The sequence below is a fragment of the Mycteria americana genome, chromosome 8 (genome assembly GCF_035582795.1).
Source record: "Mycteria americana isolate JAX WOST 10 ecotype Jacksonville Zoo and Gardens chromosome 8, USCA_MyAme_1.0, whole genome shotgun sequence".
In the NCBI taxonomy this organism is placed as follows: Eukaryota; Metazoa; Chordata; class Aves; order Ciconiiformes; family Ciconiidae; genus Mycteria; species Mycteria americana.
In genome coordinates, this window is record NC_134372.1 from 19,951,460 (window position 1) to 19,973,628 (window position 22,169).

The 22,169-nt window shown below is 46.8% G+C and overlaps 1 protein-coding gene across 1 annotated transcript in view; it reads left to right on the plus strand.

The window, feature by feature from the left end:
* Positions 1-21,204, plus strand: part of FGF18 (fibroblast growth factor 18) — a 75,705-nt gene extending 54,501 nt beyond the window's left edge. The window contains exons 4-5 of the mRNA XM_075509542.1: positions 111-217; positions 20,231-21,204. Of these exons, the coding sequence (XP_075365657.1) occupies positions 111-217; positions 20,231-20,497 (374 nt within the window). The 3' untranslated portion in view covers positions 20,498-21,204. The remainder of the gene's footprint in view (positions 1-110; positions 218-20,230) is intronic.
* Positions 21,205-22,169: the final 965 nt, after the last annotated feature.

Here is a 22,169-nt window from a genome sequence, read left to right on the forward strand (position 1 = left end):
GTGTGGTGTGGTTCAGGTCGAGGTAATGGGACAATGCGCTGATGAGCTCTGCATGCTCTGACTTAATGGGACCACATTGGTAAATGCTTTTTTTCTTCTTCCTTTACAAGCCCAGCTTCTAGTGGAAACAGACACTTTTGGCAGTCAAGTCCGGATCAAAGGGAAGGAGACAGACTTCTACCTTTGCATGAACAGGAAAGGCAAGCTAGTGGGGAAGGTAAGTGTTTCTTATTAATTCATTTGTAACATGAGTGTTACCTTTAGCAGCCTCCTCAAGGCTGTAATGATGTGTTCGAGCTTCGCCTGTCAGCCCCAAATGAAAAGCAGGACAGAGGGATGTGGGGTTTGCAAGGCAGCCCGTGCCCTTCCAAGCCCTCCCCCGCGTCCATAAAGCCAAGCTCTGCAGCCAGCCCTGGGATTTTCTGATGATGCTTTGGATGCGGATGGGTTTGCGCTTTACAGTTGCATTGAATTGACGTGAGATGTCATCTCGGCATCCCAGTGTTGTGGCCACCTCCACAATAACTTTGTCGCTTGATCTTTCTTTGGAGTGAAATTCAAAATAAAAGGGCAAGTGGAGCGCTGTGCTGGGGGGGTTAGTGCTGGGGAGGTAGGCAACATAAGGCTCTTCTCAGTGGTGAGCCAGGGGATGGTGTGGCAGAGCTAATACTGGAATCCGAACATCGTACTGGGGCTGGGCCTCACGGTTCTAGCGTTACAGGAATATTGTATTACTTTGGATCCCCGCACAATGGAAGCATGTAACAAATTACAGTGTGTTCACCCATCTAGCTTAGCTTCTTTGCTGAAGTAATATTTTTTATGTATTAACTTGATTTGTAACTTAGGCAGTTCTTCTGTATTGTTGGCGAACCTAGAAGCTTGCTATCCAGGCAGGAGCTTGCTCAAAGCTAAAATATCACCAAAAAATAAATATAAAATAAAATACCTCAGCCCTCAAGGGCCCCTTCCTCCACTGCCTGCACTTTGCACCACCAGGAATTAAAATCTGGCATCTTTGTGGCTGTGAAAAAAGGAAGCTGATATTTGTTTTGAGTGAACACAGCGAAAGCCACGCTCCCAAACAGAAACCAGAAACCAAATTGCTCTGATGAAACATTATTTACTTTTGTGGTCCCAAGAGTGACACTTGGGGGACAAGTGTCTTCCCCGGAGGATCCCTCCTGCCACTTTTGTTTTCCTCGTGAGCAGCGCAGATGCTTCTGTCGAGACTGAGCCCAGATCTTTGACACGCAGCCACTAGCCGTGGCAGCCTGCCTGACCCACTGCGGAGCTGCATTGGTGAAGCAGGCAGCATCCAGGACACTGCTCGAAATTGGTGGGGACTTGGAAATTGGTGCTCTGGGAGGATTGAACCAAAGCAGCTGGTTCTCTCTGTTTCCTGCACTTCTGCAGTGCAATTACTGCTCTGAATGAGACACTGTTGTTTGATCTTGGACAAGGAAATTCGTTTTTTAACTGGCCTTAGACCTCTCAGGATACACATGGATGCTTTTGAATATTGCACGGAACACAAACCTGGCCTTTAATTTTTTTTTTTTTGTGCCTTAATTTTCCATCCTTTAAATAATAGCATTTTTCCCTGAAATGTTATAAGGATAATTTTGTTAATGTTTATGAGGTGCTGATACCACAGTAATGAAGACCTTAGAAGCATCCAAATTAGATGGGGTAAAATGAGCATGAAACCTTACCTTTTTCTTTAAATCGACCTTACCCTAGGGTGGATCAGCAGTGGTACACAGTGCAACCCACATCCCTTCCTGGTCTGCGCTGAGTGTCCAGGAGCGTCCTGGAGCAAAGTCAGAGGCTGTTTTTCAAAACATGTAGTATATTTTGGCAAGATTCATCCCTTGATTTGGCCCCTTGGGCACCAAGGCAGGACAGTTCTTTAGCTTGTCACCTTTCATGCAGCGTAAAGCTTTTGGTTCTTTCTTGATGTGCTTTTTATAACATTAAGATGGCAAATGGTTTGTTAAAAAAAAAAAAACCAAAACTATTATTGTAAATATGAGCCTTCCCACCCCAGACTGCTGACAAGTTCATAAACCAGCCGACATGAGCAGGAGGGGGTACGGAGCATGGCATTTGGAAGGAAAATGTTCCAGACGTGTTGCCCATATTAACAGCTTCTCATGAGCAAAAAAAAGAAAATAATAGCATGTCTTCTTGATACCAAAGAGTGTGGTTTTAATTAGTATCATAGTTTCAGCTCTTTTTGTGGCAAGAGTTTGAGGGAATGCTTTTTAGCTTGAATGCTCTAAACAGCTAGTAAACCCCAAGGAAAACATTAGATAAAAGTTACGCCTGGGCTTATACAAATATTTAAGTTCAGTCTGGGGGTGGAGGGGAATGAAACCAATAAACTGATTGTTTCACGGTTACCCCGGTATGATCATTTGGCAAGAGAGGAGCCATGGGACCAAACTGGGTCTTTTTCTCTGCTCATTTCCTATTGCCTTACACTGCATATTCCCTAACAATACCAGCATATGCCATCTGGCTTTGTTCTCCTCCTCAGTCAGCAGTTTTGGATCCTCCCCAGTTGAAAACCTGCTTTGAATTTAGTCCTTTTTGTTTCCCATAATCACCTGCAAAGAGCATTACAGACCGGAGCAGGTTGTTGTTCTCAGCTGGAACTGGTGTCGAATGCAAGAGCTCCAGAGCCAGGGCTTGCTCCCACCTCGGAGCCAGTTGTGTTGCAGGTCAACAGACTAACCCACAGGGCTGAGAAGAGCAGCCTTTGTGTCTTTTTATTTATTTATCGGAAATCGCACCTACGCCAGCTTTTCTGAGTGGAAGCCATCTGATGGAGCTTTCTCAGGAGCTCCAAACATTGTGTTTTCCTCTTCGCTTGGTTGTTACCCCATGTGTGTTCATGGCCAACATTGGCCAAAGGGCTCGGAGGTGTTTTGGGCAGGCTTCTAACTTTATTTATTGTCACAGCATGCAACTGCTGAGGTCACCGACACTCTACATGCTGCTTATGAAAACTGGAGACAGGGCAGGTGTTGTACAGGGAGTGACTTTTCTGTTAAAGGCGACCAGCACCGGGGGAAAACAAATTGGATTGTGTTTCATCATTGATTCCTGGTGTTATGTTGAAGAAGGCCAAGAAAGATTTCATTTGATTTTTTTCCTTCGGACTGTATGTTTTTTTGCATGTGGGTTTTTGCCTCTATGTATACACACGTAGAAATTGTAGGTCCTGAGTTTTCTGATTTTGCTGAAGTTTTCTATGGACCCCTGAACTTTATGGTGGAGTTATATTACAAGGAGAGAGATTAAAATAGGAAAACTCAGAACAGGAACACTAGGTGCTTTTCTTAAAAACTTTTTTGTCTTTCTTTATTATTATTACTGTTTGTTTATCTCAGGCTTCTGTCATGGTTTAACCCCAGCCGGCAGCTAAGCACCATGCAGCCGCTCGCTCACTCCCCCCTGGTGGGATGGGGGAGAGAATCGAAGAGCAAAAGTGAGAAAACTCGTGGGTTGAGATAAAGACAGTTTAATAGGGAAAGCAAAAGCCACGCACGCAAGCAAAGCAAAGCAAGGAATTCATTCACTCCTTCCCATGGTCAGGCAGTGTTCAGCCATCTCCAGGAAAGCAGGGCTCCATCACGCGTAACGGTTACTGGGGAAGACAAAAGCCATCACTCTGAACATCCCCCCTTCCTTCTTCTTCCCCAGCTTTATATACTGAGCATGACATCATGTGGTATGGAATAGCCCTTTGGTCAGTTTGGATCAACTGTCCTGGCTGTGTCCCCTCCCAGCTTCTTCTGCACCTGGCAGAGCATGGGAAGCTGAAAAGTCCTTGACTAGCGCAGCAACAACTAAAACATCCCTGTATTATCAACACTGTTTTCAGCACAAATCCAAAACATAGCCCCATACCAGCCACTATAAAGAAAATTAACTCTATCTCAGCTGAAACCAGGACAGCTTCTTACAAACACGGGGGAGAAGAGGACTCTGAAGGGTTCAGCTCTCCTTCCAAGGAGAGGCCCAATGTGACTTCTCCACTTGTGACAAGGCACAATGTGGCTGGTCACCTAGAACACAAGAACTCTGAATATTTGCAATAATTCAGTGTTAGAGGGAGAAGAGGAGCTAATAGTCTCTTTGGAGGAGCTTTGAGTTTGTAACTGTGGTTCTGTTGGGGAGTCTTTCTGTGGTTTTTCTCTCTGCCCCAGCTTCTCTTATCTCGTGCATTGAGATAAGGATGTCAGTTAAGTGGGGACCTCATGTTTGTAAAAGGTTGTGAAAGATAAGTCTTTTAAGTCTTGGGAGCAAGGAAGAGCAGCCCAGGGTGTGAGCAGGTGGCTGTTAATTAGCTTGGCCACCTCTAAGCATTCTTGCTGCGCCTGTCCTTACAGCAAACTTGTGCTATCTAGAATTGCAGGACGCTGCAGAGATTTCCTTTCCCTACCCCGGCCCAGTGCCTTCATCAGGAGGGCATTTGCAAGAGATCAGTGATCTCTGCAAAGCTTAAACTGGAACTGTCGGCCCCATTACAAGATGACCAAAGCCCTGCCCCTTCCTGTAGGCACTGCTAAGGCTAGTGGCTGGTATGTGGCAATCAGAGCATCTCCTAATCCCTAGGCACTGTTGCCAGGGAATTTCTCATGGTTCTCTAGCAGCCACCCGTGGGACCACGCAGTCTGGTCGGCACTAGTGCTCAAGTTATAGCAGGTGTCTGTAATGGGAGTGTTTTGCACTCCCAACTCTAAAGGGAGAGGAGAGAATAGGCCTGTTTTTCTGAACTGACCAAGGGCAGAGGAGAATGGACCTTGGCTTTCTGCAAAGCTGCCGAGTGAGGGGAGAGGCTGCTTATTGCAGACCGTGGCAAGGGAGACGTCAGTTTTCAGAGCAAGATATAGATGCAGGGCAGGTAAGTAATGACTGGAAAGAATCCAGAAGATTTTAGAAGAATGGGCAAAGAGCTAAGCATGTCTTTGATTTGATCCAGAAATTTCTTCAGAAGATGCTCCAAGCAATCCCACTAATCCCGCTAATCTTCCATGGCATTAGGTGGATTACATCTTTTCCAGATCCAGCAGCAATATTGTTCCCTGTTGGTTCTCTCTATTGTTCTCCGTTGGTTTCATTTTGAGAACAGCTCCATCTCTCCGTGCGTTAAGTCACTCCTAGAGCTCTTCCAGGAAGGAGAAGCAGGTGGTGGGTGCTGGAGCCATCTCCTCAGGGTGGGGTGGGACTCAGAGTGCAGGTGGAGTCGGGACAGAGTGGAGACTGTCAGTTGTGTGCTGTGCTCCTGTGTGATGCTACTCCGCATAATGTGGCTGTAAAAAAAGTGTAAACACTGCGAGTCTGCAGGAAACTCCTGCACCACTGTAAACGGGGACAAGTCTTTCTTCTGAGATAGGATGTGGATACGGAGGAAACTCCAGAAATAGGGGCAGAGTTAGAAAAGCAATAGACAGAATGGGGTCTATCACAGGTATTATCCCTGCCAGCTCTACAGAAAGTGAGAGCAGTAAAGTGGTATCCCGAGAAGTCCCTGCTCATTACATCAGTTCAGCTCCTTCTAAGAATTCAAGCCTGAGAGCGTGCGATACTATAAAATAGGTGTTTTCCCACCAAATCCACATGCTGACTTGCACCATCTCTCCTTGGGTTTTCTTTGAAAAACCCTCAGTGACTTGGTATACACACACTCAGAAAATCATTATGGTATATATGCATTATTTTTGAAAAAGTATTTTAATGAGTTTAGTTTTATTTCTCCTTTCTCTATGTTTAATGTGAACAGTGGGAAAAAGCTGCTGCTTAAAAAGTAGGACCCCCCGGCTGGTTGGGATGGCTGATGCATTGCTTCAGCTCGATGACAGGTAACTTGGGTGCTTTCTGGGAACAGCTTTGCTGACGCTGTGTCTGTAGTGCTGAAGCCCTCCCCGGTGCTCACAAAGCACAGACGAGCAGTGCTGAGCTCGTGCCCTTGAGCATGGTCCAGCTCCTGAAGAAAAGCTCTGCCAGCCAAAGTGTGGCTGTGCCAGGGGCACGTCATCTGCGCCAGGGGCTGGAGGTGGCATGGCTCTGCTGGCCACCATCACCTCTCCCCCACCCTGACCATCAGCGCTGTGCTGATACCACTTACAGTATAGGCCTGCTTCTGAGACTTAAGATTTTTTCTGGTGTGATAACTGCTTTCCAAGCCAATATATTTCTTAATGTTACCAGAAAGTTGCTAATACCATATGGCAAGGCTCTCTGTATTTTTGCAGGACAACAAACAAATTGTTGCTAGATGCCAGACTGCTCTGGCAGAGCTTTATCACTGATGCCTGCCAGCAGTAGCCTTTAGGGGATAGTAATAATTTGGGGTTGTTTACATTACAGCTTTAAAATAGGGGTTTTCTTGAAGCATGTGTGTGTTTAGTCAGGAAAGTTGGCTAAAAAAACTCTGACAGCATCAAAGAGTGAAGGTGCTCGCTATGGCCCATGCATGTGGTCTGGGCCCTTTATAATACCTCCGGCCTTACAGGAGAGGGAGCGTGTTGTGTTACAGGAGCTCCAGGTGGTTCAGTGGGAGCCTTCCTTTGTAGGACGAGGAGACTTACCTGGGTTCTCCAAAGCTTTATCAGTGTATCTGGGCCAGCTTTGTCATCAGTTGACTTTGGTCAAGGCTGAGGTTGAGTTTTCTTGAAAAGCTACCTTTGAAACATCAATGGTGGGAAACCAGTGCCTTGCTGTAAAGCCAGGGGTCTGTGTTAGCCTGAGACAAGGAGAGTCAGGGATGAGCTCCGAGCCTGATGCCCTTCGTGTGCCCAAGTCCTGCATGGCATTTGGCCTGAGTATTCCCCGGTGCCAGGGTCTGTCCCAACAGCCAAATGTGCTGCAGAGATGTCGGGAGGTGGCAAGGGCAGAGGGACACTCAGAGGTTTGCACTTTGAAACTTCGATGCAGTAGATGAGGTGTTTGCACTCCTCTGCTTGTATAGTTAAAACCACGCGTAACTGCATATTGGATTTGGGGCAGAACTCTGAGTTTCACAAGGTTTTGATGCATATCCAGAATTTTTCCCGGAGTTGCACAGTATTCGGGTTGCTTGAAAGGGGCTTGTAAAACCTAACAATTTCTGGGGCTGAATGCTGAATTTGCAACAAAAACACGATCAGAATTAGTGGGGTGTCAGGTTTAATAGCGTGCATTTTGCAGCTCTCTCTGTGACATGTTCAGCCATAAACTATTCTGACTTGGCATCTCATGTGAAAGCAAAACTTGCCATGGCTTTTGCTGAATGTCACTCAGATCTCATTTTGAATTGCAGTCTGATTCTTCATATAGGGTGGGATTGGTCCTTTTTTGAAGTGAACTGTTCCCAGGCATTCGCTCCCCTGTCAGCTTGTTTTAGTTTAAGTCATCTAAATAAACATCTTCAATGGAACCTGGAGGCAAGCAACCTTGGACCCTGTCATACTTTGAACAGGGTCCTGATCTGAAACCAGCCTCAAGTGTCCGAAAATCTTGAATCAGGACCTGCAGGATTGCAAAGGTCTTAAAAGCAATGAGATGACAAAACCAGTTTTCTTTTGGTTGAGCCATTAGAGTCTTCTGCATTCACGTAATCAGGCTTTTTCCTGCAACCAGTGGAAAAAATTTTGAATTATTGTTCTGAGAACTTAGAAGCTGAGATTCTCATGAAATTAAAAGCAGAAGTGGAAGCTAAACTCAGCAATCACCCTCCTCCATTCTCAGCCCCCAAATATCACGAGGCTTTTGGTAACACTGCAACCTTTCACGACTGCTCCTTTCCAATTGCTGGGCGACCTGAAGCATTGCATTCAAACTTTTGTGGATGCTGGTGGAATTTGTATCATCTGGTTCATTTGTTGCAGTTTCAAATCTTTACAGTGCTGGAAATGTGTCAGAAGAATTCCCCAGGGAGGGGTTGCTAGATGTTACGGTGGGGACGTTGTTATCACGCAGTCTCAGGGCATGTGGACACAATAATTTGTCATGTTACTCCTTGGTAGGTGTAATGTGCTAAGAGCTGGCCAGACCCCATTGTGCACCTTCCCTGGGGGCTGCGGTGGCTCTGCCTTCCGTTGTGAAGCTGTAGGCGGCACAGGGATGAGATGTCGCAGCCCGAGGTGGGTATGGCTGTGCTGGGTTTGCACACCGGTGAGCAGGAGCCCTGCTGGAACAGCTCCTGTCCTTGAGCAGAGACAGCCGTCAGAAGCCAAGCGTTACCCAGCTTTTCCAGGAATCCTCGCTCTGGATGGCACAACCGTGTAATGATTCCCAAGAAGCCATTTATGGTTGAGCCCAGTGAAACTACTTTCCAGTGTTTATTGCGCTGAGGCTGCCTTGGCACAAAAGTGGGTAGGCTCCGATGCTGCAGTGGTTCCTTCAAAGTGGTAGGAGTTTGTGTGAGCTCACTGGACCTTTGCACCGTTAATATTTGCTATGAGCAATGGGCCTTGTCCTGGTTCTGTGTTTGTGATGATTTGTTTACAGTGGTGTTTTGCACAGAAATTTCTCTGGAGGTGGGAAGGAGAGGGGAAAAATTATGTGAATGTGGGTGATGAATTTTGTGGAAGAAGTTTAGATTTTTTGTGGTGGTGTGGGGTGGCAGGCGGCTGATCTTGTTGCAGGCTGAGTAGAGGTCATTTTGAAGCTCCATGTGCTTAGAAGAGGGAGAGCAGTTTGGTGGCTACTGATAAACACTGAACAGCTGGAAGGCTTCGGAAGGAGAGAGAGGAGAGTTTGCAGAGAGAATGAGAAATGCAGGTGAACCCTGGCAGTGCTTGAGCTCACGCATTGCACAAGAAGTTGAGATGGAAGAAACATGCTTATATGTAGAAGACCCCTTTATTTCACAAATGGTTAAAAACTGCATCAATTCTTAACAGAGTCTGTGTGTGCACCTAAGCTTGGATGCTAAAGCTCTGAAGGCTATCTGAGCCAGAAGATTGTGATATTCATGGCACTGAATGGAGGGAGAGGCTTATGCCACCACGTAGGCATTTACCAATGTCTTCCCTTTGCTGGTCAGTTGTTAGTGCTGTGTGTACATCTTACCTGCAAGGTCTGATGGATTTAGGTCACGGGTTTCACAAATGGAGCACATTACTAAGCACATTTAAGGCCACACAGTGCTGCTGGGGTTGGATTTGTATTTAGCTGCTTTGCCAGGCAGAACATTCACAGTGTTGGTTGGACATCACCTAACATCTTGTAAGAATAATGTGACTGTTTAAGGTCTGTGCTAAGTCCTTCTGTGCTACCTTCAGTCTTTGCAACCTTCTAAGCACCCTGGATGGATGCTGATCCTCTCAGGCTGACCAAGGACAGGAGGTTTTGCTTTAACCAAACTGTGGGTAGAGGAGCTGTGCGTGACATGAGCTGTGAATCCTGCAAGTAGGGCTTCCTCCGGTGGAAGCAGGAACATCTGAGATGGGACTGGTGCTTAATACATCATTTCAAAGGCCAGGCCAGATGGTTGGAGGTCCTCGTAGTCACTTTTTAGCCATATATGAACATCTCCAGTTAGCTTAAGCTTCTCAGCAGAGCCACAATGCTTTAAGTGTTTGCTCTAAAATAAGCAAAAAGTCCCTTATCCTTTCATTTTAAAAAATAAATTTCTTCATGATACTGGTTTTATGCTAGGGAGTCGCAGTTACTCAGCTGAGGATGTGAGCATTGGCCTTTATCTCCAGGCTGTGTCTGGTCACCAGAGAGCTGTGTAACAGGTTTATGGATTTCTTGTGATTCCTCTTTAGCAAACTTCATGTTTTGCTTTGGATGTTCCTAAGAAGCACCAATTCTCTCTCAAATTGGAGTTTTGCAAAGTCAAGGTTCATATTGCAGACCAAGCTTGTAAGCTTGACTTCTAAATCTTTTTCTTATCCTGTGGCTGGAAGCTGTATATCCCCTTCCAGGGAAAACATACCACCTTCTTGAAAGCTACATGATAATTTAATTTAATCCTTTCTGTGTTCAAGGAGCAAGTGTCACCATAAAGCTGCTAGCATCCTGTCCCCTGTGTTTCTTGGTGGCTGCTGCTGTGTGTCATGTTGGAATATTTCACTTCCCTGAGATTAAATGTTAATTAAAATTATTAGGAGGGGATCCCTGAGCCCTGGTTATGCCTCACCCTGTTTGGGTGGAGAGGGTGTGCTGTATGTCTTGTGCTGACACTTGTATCAAGTTGAATTTAATTGCTTTCCTTAGATCATCTTATCTCCCAAGTGCAATTTTTGTTGGTCTTGAGCGTCTCTAGGATGAGGGTGATGCTTCTTCTCAATGTTACTTTGCAAATACACTGATGTATTTAACTTGCAGCCGGCAACAAAGCAATGCAGCCTTGTCTTCCACAACTGGATGCAGTTGAGATGCACATTCACGTGGATCTTGCTCTTCAAGGACTGTTTCTACTTGACTCTTAAATGGTTTTTAGAGATGAAGTGAGAACAGAGGCTAATTTTGAAGTGGAGGATAAAACCTATGCTCCAACCACAGCAAAAGATACTCCATTTGATATGGCTATTACAATACATTTAAGGTCAAAGAAAAGTAGATCTTGCTTAAATATATTTTTGTTCTTAACATTTTCTTACATTGTCTTTTGGATACTTAAAAATATTAGGTTTTCCTAGAGGAGGACAAGTCTCAAAAGCCTTGCATTTGTTTTATACAGATGAAAGTTTGTCAGGCTGGAACAATTCTTGATCATTTTTATGGATGGCACTTGATTTGGTAATGGTTTTCTCTTTTTTCTTAGTAATGTAATTTGACATGAAGAGAACTAATGCCATCCTGCAGACAATCAATGACCTTCCTTGGTCTGAAATTCCACTGATTTAAACTTGCCCCAGGGAAACTGGTGTCACTACCAGAATGTCAGCTGAGTGAGATTGCACTCGTTTGAAATGATAACTTAAAAAGTCAGTGCGTATGTTTGTTTAATGTGTATAAACCTGGGGTTTACCAGACCTGCTATGGGGCCAGCAACTGTTGTAGTCCCATGTTCTTGCTCCACTCATTGTCTAGAACTGATGTCCTAAACAATTTTTTTTAAAGTTTTCCTGTAGTGGCATAGTCCCTATATAATGAATTTAAGCCTACACGAAATATGCTGCTGCTCTTAGCTGGCTTTTATAGACAGTTCAGGACTAGCCTGTGAGTCTCGGTGGAGGCTGAAAATGACTGCTCTAAAAGGAAACAAGGCAAACCCCAGCAGTGCATTTAACCAAACAGGCTGTGCTTTGTACAGATGGGTAAAAATGCCTTCACAGCTCTTACCATAGTTAGCACCTAGAAGCATACATGCAACTGGATCAGGTAGGTGCAGGTAATGGTAGATGTCATAGATCTGCTCAGATGTCATGTCTGAAACCTGCCTGTAATTTCAGATCCCCTGAAGCAGTAGCTTCCTATTGCAGGAAACTCACAGTTTTGACTTAAATTAAATTTTCCTAAATTTTATATTGGTTTCATAAATTTCATTTAAAAAGGGATTGATGTTTCTCATCATTAATAGTAAGTACACATCGTTCCCTGAGATGCAGCTAGGAATTTCTATTAACCAAATGTACATCTTTCCAGATGAAGCCAACCTAGTTTGCTCTAATTACGGATACGTGCCGTTCTGCTGTACATGCGATAAATGTGCCTGCGATGGAAGGACCAGGTTAGGAGGCATGTCCTGGCGTAGCCACAGTCTTGCTTGGTTCATCCCTACAAACACTCCTTTCATCTCTTTATCCTCCTGTTCATCCTGTGACAAAATGCTCTTCCAGGGCAGTGTGAGGGTTACTGAACAGATGGTAGTTAGAGAAGTGGAATTTTTGAATGAAAGGTAGAAGGAAAGAAAGATTTTAAACCCTTCTCTTCCTTCCTTGGTTCTTGCAGCTTGTGCTGTGTCTGGCACAGACAGGGACAGGGCTCTGCAAAGCCTGTAGGTCCCATCCCACGCATGCAGGACGTGCCCATTTTTGCACGGTCTCGGGAGAGACGGGATGGTACCCCCAGTGCATATGGGCAGGTGGGTGCAAAAATGGGCAATGCTACTTTGAAACTGGGCCTCTGAATGGAGACGTACCCTCTCTTTGGAGAATCTCCTCCACATGGGTTTTCTATTACTTCCCCTGCTTCATGAATGCACTTAATGTCCTGTATACATAATTAACCTCTCCGCTGCGCTGGCAGACACTTGTATTGAACTGCCCATCATGACTCCTAAGTATTTTCCTCGGAGGATTGTGCAAGTTCAGAGGCCAGAGAACTGGAGGAAACGCGCATGAAGCTGAGTAACTCTTGGCAGTTATAGATGTAGCTTCCCTGATTTACAGCCCGGTCTAGGAGCAAGAATGTGCATTTGGGTCAAGAGGTGTCTCTGTGGTGAGGATGCCTTGCCATAAATCCAGAATGCTGAACATCAGGATGCTTATGATGGATCTGTCCTGATAACGCCTATAAAGTGCACGAGGATGGCTGGGCCCATCTTACCAGCAGCCAGAGCACTCAGATTTGCCATGCTGTGAGGGGGTAATATTTCCCACAGCATTGCGGGATCTGGCAGCTGCCGTACCCACCTTGTTGTCACACTTTCTGACCTACCTTTAAAAGGTGTACGTGTGAAGGGGGAGAGGTGGCAGTGCTAAAAGCTGTGACATTAACGTAGCTCCTGCCTTACCTTCTTCCACTCAGGATTTTCCAAGCCATGCAGAGTGAGTCTGAGCTCTGACTTTTAGCTGAGCTTGTGCAAAACCACAGAGAAGTAATATGCTTCCTGAAAATCATATGGCACTAGGTACATGCTGTGTAAACAGCTCTGAGGCTTTATAGGGGTTATCAGTGATGCTGGGTGCACCAGCCCTTGGTCCTCAGCTGGGGATACTTCAGGATTGGCTTACTGGGACTGAACCACACATCTCCTGAAAACCCAAGCCTTCCCTGCTGTCACCACTCCAAAATTTAGGAAATACGGGGCAGGATTTCTTCTGTGTAATGCAGTGTGTGAATCTAACAGTGCCAGCGTTCGAGGGAAATTTTCAGCAAGCCTTTGAAATAATTGCTGAGCTCAGTGGGTGTACCTCGCAGCTGGGGGTGGCATGAGATCCAGCACGGTGGGGTACCAGTGCTCAGGAACCCCCTCTGTCTGTCTGTGGAGGCAGGGGTGGGGATGCAGAAGGGGTCCATTTCAGAGTTTTTCCTTGCAAAAAACCTAGGTGCGTACACCTCTCGGAAACCTTTTGCTTGAGCGGTAGCTTTCCCTGCTCCGGGATTTTGGGATGAAGAGGCTTGTGCAGAGGGAAGCAATCCTGCTTGTATGGAGGGCTTGTATCTTCACAATTTGACTTTGAGCCTGGGGAGCTGAATTTGCAGAGAGGTGATAATTAGACAGAAGAGTCATCCCCATCTCGCTTGAAAGGTTGAGTCTTGCTGTGCCCTGTGCCAAGCCGGCATTCCTGGGTTGTCACAGATGTGTTTCCTATGGTTTGGTGTTTGTTATTATTTGCAGCACATCACCAACACATTCAATTGCCTTACCCAGAGAGCTTCTAATTGCGGCATCATTTGAGGCTGGGGGAAGTGTTTTAACATAAGCTTGGCTAACAGCAGCTTAACGCAGCATCACTCGTAAGGCTTAATTTGTGCCCTGATCTTTGCAAACAGAGAAACCTTTCAGTCTTGGAGGCATCTCCCCCGCACTGTAGTGTTACCCGAGCCACTTGCGCGAGCTTATTGTTGCCGTAAAAGCTGAGTGAAGTTTGGATTTGCCGGTGCCCACTGAGCCAGATTTGTGAAGCATAAATGAGAAAACCTGCCCTGGCCTCCCTTTCCCAGAAAAAGCTGCTCAGGTGGCTTAGTGCGGCAGGCTAATAGGGAGAAGGCGGAGGCGGCTGCTGCACCTGCTAATGCTTTGGCTCAGGCTGGTGGCACAGAGGCTGCTGCGAATTCCCCCTGAGCAGCAAGCTGTTAGTGGCAGTAATGCCTCGCTCGATGGAGCGCTCCTGCTACGACAACAAAGAGTCCTTTGATCCTTTCCATTTGGAGAACTTAAAACGAGAAAGCCAAGCTACAATAAGACCAAGTTGGGTCATAAAAAGGAGAGCAGGAGCACCAAAGCGCTCTGGAGTGTAATTGTAGAAGCAGCAAATGCTTTGGCACTTAATTCTGCTTTAGTGTCAGTTCAACATGTTTCACGTTTAATACTGGAGAGCCCGTCACCAAATGCTCTGCATAAACAATCCGGTGCTGCTCCTTGGTAAGCTCAGGGCACTCGGAGAACCCCTGGCTGCAGCGCATCTCCTTCAGCTCCGCTGCCTTCAGCTCCGCTGCCTTCAGCTGCACACCAGATGGAATTGGCCCGTGCTGTATGAACAGTCCCATGCTCGAGATACCCCTTTCCGGAGTGGGAGCCTTGGGCAGCTGCTGCCACTCTAACCCTGCTTGGTAAAGGGACTGGGACCGCTCGGGTCCACCGCCTTGTCACTGGGCAGTGGCTCGTTGTGTCCGGGGCTGGTCCCCAGCTGTTAGCTACTGGAAATGCCCCACCAGAGCCAGTGCTTCGTGCTGCCTGGGCTTTACCGGCATGGCTGTGCTTTCCCTCGCCTCTCTACAGACCTGGGAGATGCCTGAGGGGTTTCTGTGGAAGGTGGCATTTAGATCAGGCATTTTATAAGATGTTTATCAGAAGTCTGGCCAACAGCTAACTGCATCTTCCCATGGCTATTAGGGGTGTGTTTAAACAAAAAATGGTCTGAATTATTTCTATGCAAAGAACTGAGCTGCAAGTTGTCACTTCTGCAGTGGCACGGCCTCGTTGCATGGCCAGGCAGCAGCTCCCGGGAGCAAAATTGGTGATTCAGGGGTGGCTCATCACAGGTACAAGGAGGTGCTGACTTGAAGAGAGCCCGTACCTTTCACAGGAGCAGAGTTGTGCCTCTGTGCCAGCTCTCACCCTGCTCTGAGCAGGGAGCTTGGCTGAAGATGTTGCCTGTGGGACAATGGTGAGCAGAACGCAGGAGCAGCTCGTCCCCCGAGTACATGTGGGACACCCCGGGGCTGTAAAGCCCTTGTGCCTACCCTGCTCTGTGGGGCTGATGGGGATGCAGGGCTGGGTGTGGGTCCTCCCCCATCATGTGGCAGTGCCATTGCACTGGGCCAGGTGGTTTCTGCACAGCTCCCAGGCTTTCAAAAACTCTTCTTTATTTTAAAGAATCAGTTCAAAACATAAACCTCCACATTTTGAAGGGCGAGCACTCTGCAAGGTGCATCCTGACAGCTAAGCATGTATGAAATGCGGCTTTGCAGCATCTCCCGGCTGACATCGGCGGCAGAGGGTGCAGCCCCGTATCAGCAGCAAGCGTTTGAACTAGGAGCTCCTGGGGAAGGGCGAGCCGGTGGCTGGAGCAGGGAGTGATGCTCGGCCAAAGCCATCTCCCTTTTCCATCCTCCTCTCTTTGGATGAGCAAGGGGACGTGTGGCAGACCCAATGAGTATTTTGTTATTGTTTAAACAGGGGCATGATTAGACCTTAAGTGATGGGCACCTGGTGAAAACAAGGTGACACTTAAAAATTATTGAAAATGCTTATAAATGGCTTTTTCCCCTAATAGATTACTATGGGTCCAGCTCTCCATGGTGTAGGTAATGTGTGCGAGTGATTTATTCTATTGGGGATTATAACAGATGCTGTAAAATCATCTTGTAAGTATTTGAAAATCATTTGTCTGTCTCTGACGTGTCTTAGCACGTACAGGAATGCTCTGTTTGGGGAAGTGAGGTCCTTATCCTGATTTATCTCAAGGTACTTGTAAATGTTACTGTAATTTCATGTGATCAAATCATTTAGCTCTTCCTCTTCCAGAACGAAGTTATTTTATCTCGTGTACCTTGTTTACTTCAAATTAGCCCTGAGGCTGGCCTGAAGTTGCACCTTGTTATTCCTCCACCTCCTGTCTCCGTCTTAGGCTCTGTCGGCAAATTTGAAGGTATAAGTAAATACTTTTTTGTTATTAATAGAATAACTTCCCCCTCCTACACACACGTTTTCTTTTCATTCCAGTCTTTGTTTTCCATGAGAAACTGACATTGCAGTACAAGCAGAAACCTCCCAAATTGCATGAAAACGCCTTAATTCTCCTAGCAACAAGGTCAGGGCTCAAATCCAGGACCTTTCCATGAGTGTGGGGGAAATGGCCCTTCCAATTACCTGCTCCCCCTGCGGTATGGATCCAGTCGGTTCATCAGCACCTGGGTTTGGGTGGATTTGAAACTCAGCCATGGTATTGTTTAAACATTCTCCATTCATCGGGGAAGGGTTTGTAGTGGGCTGAGCCCTGAGAAACCTGGGGCTGGTTTTATGGCTTCCCATTGAAACCTGGTGGAACCCTGTGGTGTCGACTGATTTCCCCCTTCCCCACTCAGGTGGCTTTGATCAAACCCAGGGCTCGGAGAACAACCCCCCCAGGAACTGGAACCACTGAACTTTGCCCAGTTCTGCCATTCATTAAAGTGTTTGTGAGCTTCCAACTGTAGATGATAAAATTAGGACCTTTGTGCCTAGCCTGTTATGGAGATTGTCGGTCCTATGGCAGAGCTGGCTTTGCCCCTGTGTAGGGGGCACATATAGGGAACACGGACCCTGGATTAGCATGTTTGATGCAGAAGTTGCCATGATCTCCCTGCCCTCTTAATAGGACCTACCTGTGGTAATGAAACCCTTTAGGCAGGATGGTGCATTAATGATTTTTAGGGTAAACATCACATGTTGTTGCACTGATTGAATTGAAGCTCTGCTAAAGGTATTAAGCCAGGGAGGGATGGCTGGTCCTGGAGGCTGGCGATGATGAAGCTTTTCCCCTGTTGTTGCCTGCATTGACTCCAGCTTGGGTTGTTGTGCCTGATGGTTCCCATCTCGCAGCTCCATTTGTAGCTCGTACATGGTTATTTGGGGATCAGAGGTGCGGGGAAGCCTGAGCCAGCTCGGCCCAGGGGGCTTTCCTCCTGTCCCAAGATCCCTGCCCTTTCCACAAACTGCACCAAACTCTGCTGTGATTGCGCAGGATTTTTTAGGAAGGCTTCTAAGAAAGAGCAGGCTGACCTGGCCTTGGGGAAGGGGTGGTAAGCGTGTGGGGCTGGGCTTCTCACCCCAGCCGTCATGCCCAGAGGAGCCCCTGAGCAGAGCCGCTGCAGCCTGGGACTGACCATCACTGCAGGTGCTGTGCTGGTCACACTGCTGTGCCTTTCCTGTCCCCCCTGGGGATGGGATGGGTGAAATGGCTAAAGACTGAGAGGGTCTGAGACTCTTTGCATAGCAGTAAGCATAGGCCTGCAGTACTGAAAAACTCATTATTTGACTTCAGTGGGCAGTTGGATTGGGCTATAATACTATGATGGAAATCCTTCCTTTGGCTTTGCTGAGCATTAGATTAAGTCCTGTATGATGCTCCATACTGTGCTTACCCCTGTCTGGAAGCCATGAAACACCCAGAGCTGAGACAACATCCAGGGCTGAAATGAGTCTGTATCTACTCCCTAATACCTCTTGACGCATAAAACAATGTGCCGGTGCGCACAATGATGCATGACATCCTAGGTGCAGCACCAGTTGTCAGCAGTTAAAGGACAAAACATATTTTCTGGCAGAAGATTATAGGCGAGAAGAATTTCCTCTATGCTGAACCACTTAAAGATGCTGTTGTGTGATGCTGCAACTCCCTCCGGTGCTGCGTGTGCTGTGTAAATTAGAGTCCCGAATCCAGGTCGAGATCCATGTGCTGCCACGTTCAAAGTCCAGCTCTAGGTCTGTTAGTCTAGATCTCCAAGCTGAGCCAAACCCTGCGTGGAGGGCTGACCCTGGCTGGATGCCAGGTGCCCACCAAAGCTGCTCTATCACTCCCCTCCTCAGCTGGATGGGGGAGAGAAAATATATCGAAAAGCTCGTGGGACAGGATAAGGACAGGGAGACATCATTCACCAATTACCGTCACGGGCAAAACAGACTCGACTTGGGGAAATCAGTTTAATTTATTACCAATCAAATCAGAGTAGGGTAATGTGAAATACAAACTAAATCTTAAAACACCTTCCCCCCACCCCTCCCTTCTTGCTGGGCTCAACTTCACTCCCAAATTCTCTACCTCCTCCCCCCCAGCGGCACAGGGGGACGGGGAATGGGGGTTGCGGTCAGTTCATCACACGTTGTCTCTGCCTCAGGGGAAGTCCTTCGTCAGGTCAAGGACTCCTCACACTCTTCCCCTGCTCCAGCGTGGGGTCCCTCCCACACGAGACAGTCCTCCACAAACTTCTCCAACATGAGTCCTTCCCACAGGCTGCAGTTCTTCACAAACTGCTCCAGCGTGGGTCCCTTCCACGGGGTGCAGTCCTTCAGGAACAGACTGCTTCAGCGTGGGTCCCCCGCGGGTCACAAGTCCTGCCAGCAAACCTGCTCCAGAGCAGACCCCTCTCTCCACAGGTCCACAGGTCCTGCCAGGAGCCTGCTCCAGCTCGGGCTTCCCACGGGGTCACAGCCTCCTCTGGGCATCCACCTGCCCCAGCATGGGTTCCTCCACGGGCTGCAGGTGGATATCTGCTCCACCGTGGGCCTCCATGGGCTGCAGGGGGACAGCCTGCCTCACCATGGTCTTCACCATGAGCTGCAGGGGAATCTCTGCTCTGGTGCCTGGAGCACCTCCTCCCCTCCTTCACTGACCTTGGTGTCTGCAGAGTTGTTTCTCTCACATATTCTCACTCCCTCTCCGGCTGCAATTGCGCAGCAGCTTTTCCCCTTCTTAACTATGTTATCTCAGGGGTGCTACCACTGTTGCTGATGGGCTCAGCCTTGGCCAGCAGCAGGTCTGTCTTGCAGCTGGCTGGCATTGGCTCTATCAAACATGGGGGAGGCTTCTAGCAGCTTCTCACAGAAGCCACCATTGTAGCCCCCCTGATACCAAAACCTTGCCACACAAATCCAGTACACCTTGTTTGCCAAAATCTCGCCCCAGCGAGTGGTTGGGGAACTAGCAGCCCGTGGTAGTGACGGGGAGGTGGGTTTGCACTAGGCTGCATCAGGAAAGGAGTCCCAGCAGGGCGAGCGTTTTGCTGCAGGGTAGTTGGGGAGCAGCACTCATGCTCAGCAGCTTCTGACCTCCAGTTCTGCATCTAATCCTGGCTCCCTCTGTGAGGAAGAATGTCGTTTAGGGACATGCTTCCCTAAGCCAGGTACTTGAGCTCTGGGTGGCTGCTTTTAGGATGAGATTGAAAGGTGGGGAAAGGGGAAGGACCACCAGAAAGGAAACCCTCTTCCAAACAAAAACCAACCCTGAGAGAGCAAAGGTGTAAAATCGGGCACTTGCGTCACGCCCTCTGGCAGTGGAGCTGGGGTGGGTCTGGTGGCTGAGGACACTGACGCCCCATAGTCCTCCAGCTGCAGTTGCACTGGGATGCCGGTGGGATGCTGGCCCGTCCGGGGAGCCGCTCTGGTGTGGGAACGGCCCTTTCTGCTGCTGATGTTGCTCAGGGATGCAAGTTGGAGCTAAGCCTGGGGTGTGCAATGCAGCTCCGAAATAACCGGTTGGATTCAGGGACTGGAGTGGGGTTGGTGGACCTCGACGCCTGCGGCACCCCTCTGGCTCATCCCTGGAGCTCCATGCGTGGTCTATTTGCCAGGTGTCGCACCCAGGATGTGGCGGGGGAGAGTTTTCAAAGCACTGGGAAGGCTTAGACTAAGGCTTGTAAGGATTTTAGGGGGATTTGGGTAGTTATGGATGCAAGCCCATGAGGTATTTCAGAAAACATATCAAAAGTGAGCAGCAGAAGTGGCAACGCTGTTGCTTGGCCCATATGAGATTCTGATTTTTTTATTTTTTCTGATTAAGTATGATGTTTCACTGACAGGAGTTCAATTCATCCTCCTTTCCTAATGGAAAAAGCAAAGCTACATGTCTTGCTTTGCTTGCAGTTGAAGGAGCTGGACTGAATAAACTTAACTGTTGTCTTTGAAAAATCTTTCCTTGCATAGGAGTGTTTAAAAAAAATGAAATTATGAAGTCATGCTTTCATGCTTTTTTTTTATTCATTTCTATTTCAGCTAATGTTTGTTACGGCTCCTATTAACAATGTTTGAACCAAAAACAAGGTCCAGATGTGGTGATTTTATTTATGCCAAATTGGGTTTTGGTCACTGAGCTTGCATTTGGATAATGAGTCTTTTCTTTTTTTTTTTCTTTTTCAGCCTGATGGCACCAGCAAGGAGTGTGTCTTCATTGAAAAAGTCCTAGAAAACAACTATACGGCACTGATGTCAGCAAAATATTCAGGCTGGTATGTTGGATTCACCAAAAAAGGGAGGCCACGGAAAGGGCCCAAGACCCGGGAAAACCAGCAAGATGTACATTTTATGAAGAGGTACCCAAAGGGGCAAGTGGAGATACAGAAACCTTTCAAGTACACAACAGTCACCAAGAGGACTAAGAGAATACGACCCACCAACCCCAGTTAAAAATAGACAAAAACAATGTCACCATAATAAACCACAAAAAAAAAAAAAACTGCACCAGAGGAATATTTTTACATTAAAAATAAGGAAGAAGCTCTATTTTTGTACATTGTGTTTAAAAAAAAATAAAAATAAAAAAAATTAATAAAAGACTAGATGGCAAACGCTGGGGAAAAGCTGTTAGGGATTTATTGTGACTTGAAAAACAAAATGAACTGCTCTATTTAAATTGACTTCTTGTTGTTGATGACACACAGGTGCTTATTTCGCTTTTTTGGAAAGGACAACTTTTCAAGCATATCCCCAGAGAAAAAAAAAGTAATTATTAAAAATAAATAAATAAAACCAAAGAAAACCAAAGTTCTTTCCCAAAGTTACTGAGACCCTGCCCCGAAAAGTGCCGGTTTTGCAGTAATCTATTTATTGTCTGCTGCACGCCGGCCCAAGACAAGATGGTGTGTGCCGCAGTGATTGAGTTTCCGTGGAGTTCTCGACGCATCGATCTTCTGTAACCTTTCTGATGACATAAGGTGTCACGGCTCCGTGATCCTGCATTATGCTCAGTTCTGGAGAATGCTGCTAAATACATTCAAGTGACTACAAGATGACCTAGTACACCAATGATAAGGGAATATTTTAAAACCAGCTATATTATATATATTATATATATATAAGCTATTTATTTCACCTCTCTGTATATTGCAGTTCCATGAACCAAGTATTACTGCCTCAACAATTAAAAAAATTATTTAAAACACATGTACATATTTTTGCTGTTCACGCTTCTTTCCCGTCCCTGAGTAGTGGGTTTTTAACACATATTTATCTTTTACTTGAGGGCAGAAGGATATGTTCGGGGTAGTTTCCCCACTATAGACTTCATTGCTAGTTCTGTAATTCCTCCTTTTCCTTAATACCGTCTTGCTCCTCCTCCCTTGTTGTTCTCACAAGGAAGAAATCTTGTGTGGGGTGATGATGGGCTGAGAGTGGGGGAATCCACGCTGGCATTTTTCAAGAGCAGGAGTTAAATTTGATACTTTTCAGTCCAACGAGTATTTCCTAAAGCTTTGGCCAAGCAGAAGGTAAACTGGAAAATTAGCATCTGACTCTATTAACACGTATTTATGTATGGCTTGTGTTTCCTTCACTGGAGGTTTTGAGAGGGGCTATTTGTTTCAGCTATTTAATTCAATATTGTATCTTTTAAAACTTGCCCTAGACCGACTGAATCCCTCTCCCTCACTCCGTGTAGGTCTCCCAGCCCTTCAGTGACTTGCTCTCCTAGTCAGTCCAGCCGGCTTTCCTCCCAGGCGTTCTGCATAGGACTTGGATGATGTAAAGCCACGAGGTGTGAATCTGTATATACAGACTGACCCATGCGGTGGGTTGGGTGAGACAGCATTAAACAGAGTGGGAAAAAAGAAAGATGATGAAATAACTGACCTCAGATTTTAGCTGAAATGACAACTGAGCCCAAGTGAACCTTTAAGGAGAAGCTTGCTTGACTTTTTCCTTCTCTGTGCAGACATTGCTACACTCCCTGATTCCAGCCAGGGCCGAAAATGCTCAAAGCCTAAGAAAGCTTTTTCTTGTTAAACAGAAGAACGACTCTCCCCAGAACAAGCTTTCTCAAGATAACTTTGAGAGCTGCAGCCAAATCCTGCAGATCAAAGCC